This window comes from Saccopteryx bilineata, chromosome 8 (assembly GCF_036850765.1).
Source record: "Saccopteryx bilineata isolate mSacBil1 chromosome 8, mSacBil1_pri_phased_curated, whole genome shotgun sequence".
Taxonomy (NCBI): Eukaryota; Metazoa; Chordata; class Mammalia; order Chiroptera; family Emballonuridae; genus Saccopteryx; species Saccopteryx bilineata.
The window spans coordinates 30,407,184-30,415,683 of NC_089497.1; the positions used below are offsets into that span (position 1 = coordinate 30,407,184).

General features: G+C 36.8%; 1 protein-coding gene across 1 annotated transcript; it reads right to left on the reverse strand.

Moving 5' to 3' along the window:
- Positions 1-4,940: 4,940 nt before the first annotated feature.
- Positions 4,941-8,122, reverse strand: LOC136311924 (olfactory receptor 5K16-like). Its single transcript, XM_066241254.1, has 2 exons — positions 8,000-8,122; positions 4,941-6,602 (listed from the first exon to the last, which is right to left on the reverse strand). The coding sequence occupies exon 2, from the start codon at positions 6,586-6,588 to the stop codon at positions 5,662-5,664; it is 927 nt and encodes a 308-aa protein (XP_066097351.1). The 5' UTR covers positions 6,589-6,602; positions 8,000-8,122; the 3' UTR covers positions 4,941-5,661.
- Between the last annotated feature and the right edge of the window lie 378 nt (positions 8,123-8,500).

Consider the following 8,500-nt stretch of genomic DNA (forward strand, 5'->3'; position numbering starts at 1 on the left):
AGGAGCCCCTGGTCTCAGGGAGGAAGATTGGGAGAGCCTTCCACTGTGGCTGTTGTGACCCTTCCCTCAGATGGCGGCAAAGCCCCTTATCTGGTCCCAACAATAGGCTCCAAGAAACTCACACTATTATGTCTGTGCTCTCTCCTTTCTTCCTGTGGAGCTTAACCCAGTGGAGCAGGGCATCCAGGACTTGGGAAGATTGATTGTGAGGCTCTATTTTGTCCAATGTATGCAAGCTGCTGTGCAGATGCTGACCGCAGAAAGTAGAATTTGCCTCAGCCACGTTTTATGCCTGCCGAGCTCTCCCTTTGGACATGCTTCTAGTGATGCTCATTGGGTCTTTCTCTGATGCTATCTGTGGCTGACCACTGGATGTGTTGGTTCTGGGCCTCTTAAGAGGAAACCTGATAAAGACCAGTGTAAGATACTGCCCATGACTGGCCCTCACCAACTTGTCCAGTCTAGCCACAAAGTTTGTGGCTGCTTCTGCTGGGCTTAGTTGCACATGGAAGGACCAAGCTGCACACCTAGGTTGGCTTTTACTAGCACCAGGCCTGGGGGCAAGTCAACAAAAAAACTCAGGTTTCCCTGAGATCCTTCTCCTGCTGCCTCTGTGTGCTAGCTGCTTGGAATTCATTGAGTATTAAGAAAGGTGGTGGGTGTGGTTCCCACCCCAGGGCCTAGGTGTTAGTTTGTCCTGAAGTTTTTCACAGACCTCAGTAGGGTGTGGCCACTAGATAGATGGTGGGTATGGCCTCTGACCCCAGAAATTTTGTCTACCCACAGTCTGAACAGTTTCTACGGAATCTCCCACGGAGGCAGAAGCACAAGTCAAATTCTTATGAAAGTGGGGGGGGGGGAGAAGCTTCAGCCTCAATGCCAGACAACTGAGTCACAGTCACCCCTTGAGTCTTTTCAGCTCCCTGCTTCCTGGCCAAAGCTGCTTACTTCACAACAGAGCCCAACATCCATAGGGTGGGGCAAAAGAGACTCCTGAGGGCGAGGAAGTTGCTTTCCCTCAGGCTGTTGCTGCAAGGAGGAAACTGCTCCACCCAAGAAAGATGGCGATTTCAGTATTGGAAAATGATTCAGCACAGGGGTTCCAGTAGCTTTTCCCCACCATGTCTCTCCCTGAGTTGCCAATTTCACACTCTCTTCATGCAACTCTAGTCCTCTCAGCCATTCCTCTACTGCAATTCTGGGTAAATGGCTGTGAATGAGATTTTCTGCATTGTCCCTTTAAAAGGGTGCCTACATCTCTGAGATCTCCTATCTCTTTCTTGCAGACAGAAACCTTGCCTCTCTTCACTGCCAAATGTTAAATGGAAACCTCTTCTAGACAAAGGTGTCCAGTCTGGAGATTAGGACTGACACTTCTCAGGGAAAACTTCCCTACAGCTGACTGTCCTTCCCGACCCTGCTTGCCTCTGAGAGTGGAGGCAGCTCTTTTCTCCTCTCTGTCCTTCCTACCGGCCTCTATGTGACTTCTTCTGTGAGTCCTTGGTTACAGTCTCCTCTTCATTTACTCCTGACTTGGTTTTTCAGGATGATTGTCCTTAAATTTAGTTTTGGCCCTGGCCTGTTGCTCAGCAGTAGGGCGTCAATACAGCATATGGAAGTCCCAGGTTTGATTCCTGGTCAAAGCACACAAGGAGAGGCAACCATCTGCTTCTCCCTCCATCCTCCTTCCCTCTCTCTCTCTTCTTCTCTTGCAATCATGGCTAGATTGATTTGAGTGTGCTGGCCCTGGGTGCTGAGGATGGCTCCACTGAGCTCCCACCTCAAACATTAAAAATAGCTCAGTTGTGAGAAACCCCAGATAGGAAGAGCATGTGGGCCCCACATGGGGATTGTTAGGTGGATCCCATTTGGGGAGCATGTCTGTCTCTGTATCTCCCCTACTCTCACTTAAAAAAAATTTGTTATAACTTTAGTTTGATCCTGAGAGGAAGCGAGTAGAATGTCTATCTGCCTACTCCATTGCCATCTTCTAAGATCTCATAAAAAAAAAAAAGAGAGAATGAACCCTGAAAACTGTCTAACAAGAAATCAGCACAGGGAAGTCTCAGCAGGACAGCTGATCCACTGGGCCCAGTGAGCTATCTCTTCAGACTGGACCAGGAGAATAGATGGCACCAGAAAAAAAGACTTTAAGATAAAAAAGAATAATAGACTATTTGACACAGTTTAGTTTTTAAGGAAGATACTTAGTAGACATATGATAGATCTAACTGAACAAATGGAAAGATAAAGTTTTATTAAATATTTTTTAAATCTCAGAAAAATTATACATAAAAGAAAATATAAGTCTGGTATGCTAGTTGTTTCCGTGGTGGAAAGTAATTGCAGGTCCTTAAAAAAAAACCTGGTTATCAAATTGAAAATTGTGATATAACATTAAGGGTGAAAAAAAGTGGGAAGGGGCTAATAAATCAATAAATATTTATTCACCATAAAAGAAAGTTAATTAATATGTCTAGAGTCGATACTAAGAAATATAAAGGTAAAATTTTATTTTATTTTATTTTTGTATTTTTCTGAAGTTGGAAACGGGGAGGCAGTCAGACAGACTCCCGCATGTGCCCGACCAGGATCCCGGCATGGCCACCAGGGGGCGATGCTCTGCCCATCTGGGGTGTTGCTCTGTCACAACCAGAGAGCCATTCTAGCACTTGAGTCAGAGGCCATGGAGCCATCCTCAGCGCCCGGGCCAACTTTGCTCCAATGGAGCCTTGGCTGTGGGAGGAGAAGAGAGAGACAGAGAGGAAGGAGAGGGGGAGGGGTGGAGAAGCAGATGAATGCTTCTCCTGTGTGCCCTGGCTGGGAATCGAACCCAGGACTCCTGTATGCCAGGCCAACACTCTACCACTGAGCCAACTGGCCAGGGTCCTAAAGGTAAATTTTTATGAAATAGCTAAAACAATTACAAAGTGGCTATAGCTAACTTTGGTTAAGAAGTCTTGGTGAAGAAGACTAACCATTTTAGAAGGCAATTTTTCTTACAATTTTAAAAATTGATTTCTGAATAAAAATTAAAGAGTAAAAATAAAATAAAAGGAGAAACAGAGAGGCAGACAAGTCTGAATCATGGGATAATATGCAGATGAGAGGTGATGGCAGTATGAAATTGTGTGAAGGTAGTATAACTGGAGAGATTTAAGCACATTCCAGATATATTTTAGAGACAGTTTACAGATCCTGTGGAAGTGTGGATGTGGTAGCAGAGGGAGATGAGGAATGACTCCTAACTTTTTCCTTGCCCAGCTAGTTGGAGGCTACTATCATCAAGATGGAAGAGATCGGGAAAAATCAAGTTTTGGGAGAAACTCAAGAGTTACTTTTTGATCATGTTATATTTAAGATGTCTTTGAGACATTAAATAATTATGTCAGCTGAACAGTTATATATATGCGTATGAAGATTAGAGGATATGTCTGACCTTGAAATATACATTTTCAGTCATCTTCATACTGATGATATTAAAAACCATAAAAATATATGGAGTCACATAAAAAGAAAGGCTAGAAAGGATAAAATAGAGAATCTTATATTTGAAACTTATATAATCCTAACATTCAGACTATGGTGAGAGGTAGGAGAATCTTTCCAAATCATAAAAGTCATTATTGCTTAGTTTAATTACATCTTAAAATGTCTCTCCTACTAGAATATAAGTGTAGATATTGGAGCTTTCTGTTTTTGTTGAGCAAACTAGATAGTCTAGAAATAAACCTCTCTGCACATGCAAGTGCCTGTGAGTGTATGACTGTGTATGAATAAAAAAAGAGTAAAAAGAAATCAACAAGTAAATTAGTTGGTTAATAAATGCTTTTGAACTACTAGCGAGCCATTAAAGAAAAAGCAAAATTTTAATTCTCACTTCACAACATTCTAAATGCATTCCAGTTGAATAAGAGTGTTATGTATAAAAGTTTCAGCTATGGAAAAATAAAAATAAAAAGTATGTTTATAAAATATCTCTAAGTGAGGGGAAACATAAATTTTACCATAAGTGGAAGAGATAAATAGCTAACCATTTTATCTAAGACCATTCACTTATCAATCCTTTCTTCCTCTTACTCTTCTTATGTCATACGGAGTAATAAAATATGGATAACCAGTTTTTTTAATTGATCTATTTATTGATTCTTGCTTTAAAATCAAATCGTTTTAACTATTGGAATTTATCATAATTTTAATCTGTATACATCAAGTTTATTTGTTTTATTGATTATTAATCTTCTAGAAAAATTTTAGAATTATTTTGCCAAGTTCTCAAAGAAAGCCTCCCCGGATGTTTATCTGAGTTAAATTAATCTGTTGATAATTTGTGGAGAAAAAAGCCAACTAAAGTTTTATCTTCAATTCATGACATATACTAATAAATTCCAAGCAGAACCAGGAGTGAAGTGCAAAATTTAAACCATCAAAAAAAGAAACAGAAATATAGGAGGAGGAGGAAAACAAGGAAGAGGCGGAGATAAAAGAGAAAAAGAAATATTGATTAATAGTATATCTCAGATTAATAAATGCTAAACAAAAGAGAATAAAAGATTATATAGTATAAAAATAAATATACATGAGCATATAAAATTTAAATTTTTATGAATTATAAGTAACAAATATTAAAATAGTCTTAGCACACAGAAATTATTTGCCACAAGTAGTTTCAACACTTTAGTCTGTAAACAATGATACAGATGAATTAGGAAATAACGGGGAGACTTAAAAGAAGTGAACAGATAAATCACAGAAGTGAAAATGACCAGGAAATACATAAAATATTAATTAATTTTATTATACTTAAAAATATACAACAATAAAACAGTGACTTCATTAATGTTTTTAAATGCTTATTGAATATTTACCATGTAAGTTGCTGTTCTATATTCCATAATACATAAAATGATTGACACTTGAAATAAGTAAAAGACCTTAATCATACTTCTGGTTAAAGTAGATCTTAATCTACTGCAGCCAACTTGTTATATTTTATTGTTAACTATTTTACAAAATATATATCTGACTCTGTGCGTGTGTGTGTGTGTGTGTGTGTTTCTTCTCATTTCATTTTCTTTCCCATTCATGGGTCTTATGTAGATTAAACTTTATTACTTTCTTTTTTACTTTTTATTTTTAACTTCATTATTTTAAAAATCGATACTGAAATTATTTTGCTGTTAGTCTTTCTCCCCCAAACTAATCTTTATGGGTCTTCCAGGTCAGTTTTCTGAATGAAAATGACCAGATACCTTCCAAAAAATTTTAAGTGTTTCAAATACTCTACATAAGATTAGATATAACATCTTCCATTAACTAAACAAGGTTAATCAAGGCAGACTCTTCTACACATTTAATCATTTAATTTTGATTCTGTTAATTTGTTGAGGTTTAGAACAATAGTCTGACACAGTTCTATAAAAATAATGAGAGTTGGTAATGAAAGTTACCATTGAGTTTCCTCCTGCTTTACTTGGTAATGGTAAAATTCAGATTAAGATTCGCTAGACAATTTTTAAATTCCATTTATATAGCCTTTTTAAAAAGCAGTCTAAGGATTTAGAGATTATTATTATATATAAAAACATATTTTCTTGTTCTATGTCCCTTATCTATGAAGCCATTTAAATAAATTAAAATGTTTTCCATTGAAGATGAAGTTCATTTAAGAATATAAATCCTCATAATTTTTTTCAGAACATTTATCACCTCCTTATTTCTCAGGCTATAAATAAAAGGGTTCAGTAAAGGAATTACTATTGTATAAAAAATTGCCACTGGTATATCTTTATCTCCTTCTTCAAATGGTCGAATGTACATGAGAAGACAAATGTAGAATATTGAAACAGAAAGAAAGTGGGATGCACAGGTAGAAAATGCTTTACCTCTCCCTTCTTTGGATTTCATTTTGAAAACAGTAGCAAGGATGTAAATATAAGAAAGCAAGACGGTGGCAATGGTAAAGATTTGAATTGGCATTGAAAAAATGTATATCATTAGTTCATTGATGTAAGGGTCAGTACAGGAGAGTCTGTAGAGTGGAAGGATATCACAAAAGAAATGATCAATTTGATTAGACCTGCAAAAAGTTAACCTTAATAGAAGCCCTGCATGGATCATGGAATGCAGGTTACTAGCTATGAAGGTCCCTAGCGTCATCTGAATGCAGAGGTTCTTTGACATCATGGTGTGGTACTGCAGTGGTCTACATATGGCCACATAGCGATCATAAGCCATTGCTGCCAGGAGAAAGCAATCTGCAGTTTCAGCAAGGCAGAGAAAATAAAACTGTACCATGCATTCATTGAGGGAAATCTTTCTGTTTGTAGAAAGAAAGTTCTCTAACAGCTTGGGGGTAATGGCACAGGAACAACAGGAATCCATCAGAGCCAGGTTGCCCAGAAAGATGTACATTGGTGTGTGAAGATGATGCTCTATAAATATCAGTGCCATCAGGCCAAGATTACCCACTAGGGTGATGAGATAGATGGCGAAGAACACCAAAAACAGGAGGACCTTTAGTACTGAATGATCTGTAAATCCCATGAGGATAAACTCAGTTGTCAAGGAGTGATTATCCTTTGCCATTCCTGGTTTCTTAGCTGAAACAGAAATCACAGAGAAATGAGAAGCTAAAGTAGAGTGGTCTTATTCTTCCCTCTAATATTTCCATGTGCAAAAAAAGAAAAACAAAAAAACTTTCTAATCATCTGATGCTGTCTCCTGAAAACTAGCACACACACAGTAGATGAAATCTATGAGAAGAAAGTATTACAGATAGTGTACACAGGAATGTCTAGAAATGCTTTTGTGCATTCACAAAACAGAATTGATCCTCTAGTGAATTGTTCAATGCTGATGTGAAAATTCCTAATCTGTGCATATAAGTTGGCATTTGCAAAATTAAAGATTTTTTTATGATGCCTTTTTATCTAGAAAAACAATAAACAAGTTTACATTACTTTCCTATGGGACTAATGTGGTGTTTAGAAAATAAATGGGTCTTTAGACAATTTAAATGTCTAATACTAAAAACTGCACAGACTCACAATGAGTTTTTAAAGTGAGTTCTCTAGCTTACTATTCCTTCACAGCTAAATATATGAAGGGATATTTTAAAGAGAGACCCACTGACCTGTGATGGCCCAGTGGATAAACTGCCAACACTGAGGTTAGAAACCCTGGGATTACCTGGTCAAGGCACATACGGGAGTTGATGCTTCCTACTCCTCCCCTCTTCTCTCTCTCTCTCTCTCTCTCTCTCTCCTCTTTAAGATAAATAAATTTTAAAAATCTAAAAAAAAAAAAGATAAATAGGTCTTTTGTTTATTTATTTATTTAAGATTTTATTTATTCATTTTTAAAGAGAAAGGAGAGAGAGAACGGGGGAGGCGCAGGAAGCATCAACTCCCGTATGTGCCTTGACCAGGCAAGTTCAGGTATTTGAACTGGCGACCTCAGTGTTCCAGGTCGATGCTTTAGCCATGGCACCACCACAGGTCAGGCCAGAGTACATTGTTTTTAAAACATATTTTGGTTAGTATTTTTTCTGTTTCTTATCATCATCTACACTGAATTTAATATACTGTTTTTCTGTTTGCTCATATAGTATAATAAGGTTTTCTGGAGTCTTATCACTAGAGAGTTATGATCCAATTAATAAAACAAATTTGCCCTGTATATATTTTAGGTCCATAACATTAAAAAAATCACCTTTAGAATTATAGTATTTTGGAAAAACTTAGTAAAAGTATGCGAAGACAGCTTTTTATTATTATTTTAGCAACATATAATGGTAAATAAATTGAAAATACTTATTATATGAACTCCGGTTTACTTTTTAATAATCCTTATTTTATGTAGATGATAATGGATCAGAATAATGAGTGAAAACTCATTCTCTCTCTCCCAGTGAAAAAATACAAATTATTCAACTGAATTAGAAATTAATTTTACTCTTCATTCCATGTTTATTTTATAGAGTCATTTGTCGCCTTACCTGTAGACTTACTGATATGACGATGGTATTTTGAACTCAGAATAGGGTAGCATGCTCCACTGTACTATTTCATTATGGCTTTCCACAGTGTCTTCAGTTTAAAGACAGGCCAAGAAAATATTTAAGTGGATAAAATGCAAAACCAATAAAAATGTGGAAGCATTTAAATGCTTTAATACATATAAATTAGTATTTAATACATATAAATTAGAAATCAGTCCCCATATTTTGAATTTACTGACTGACATTTTATAGTAGCTGATTGATCACCTGATGCTGTTTGTTTTTAAAGAAAGAATAAAAATAATGATCTTTAAAGCATTTGGGAATAAATTATGTGAATCTAGGACACCATCTCTACCAATAGGTCAGTAATAATAATTAACATTAGCCTCAGGCAAAGTTAAACATTTCCATTGATTCTAAAGGGATTTCCTTGGCATTGGCATCATGCTGTTCCAGCAGAGACTCCTGACCTGAGAGATATGGTTTCCAAAACAC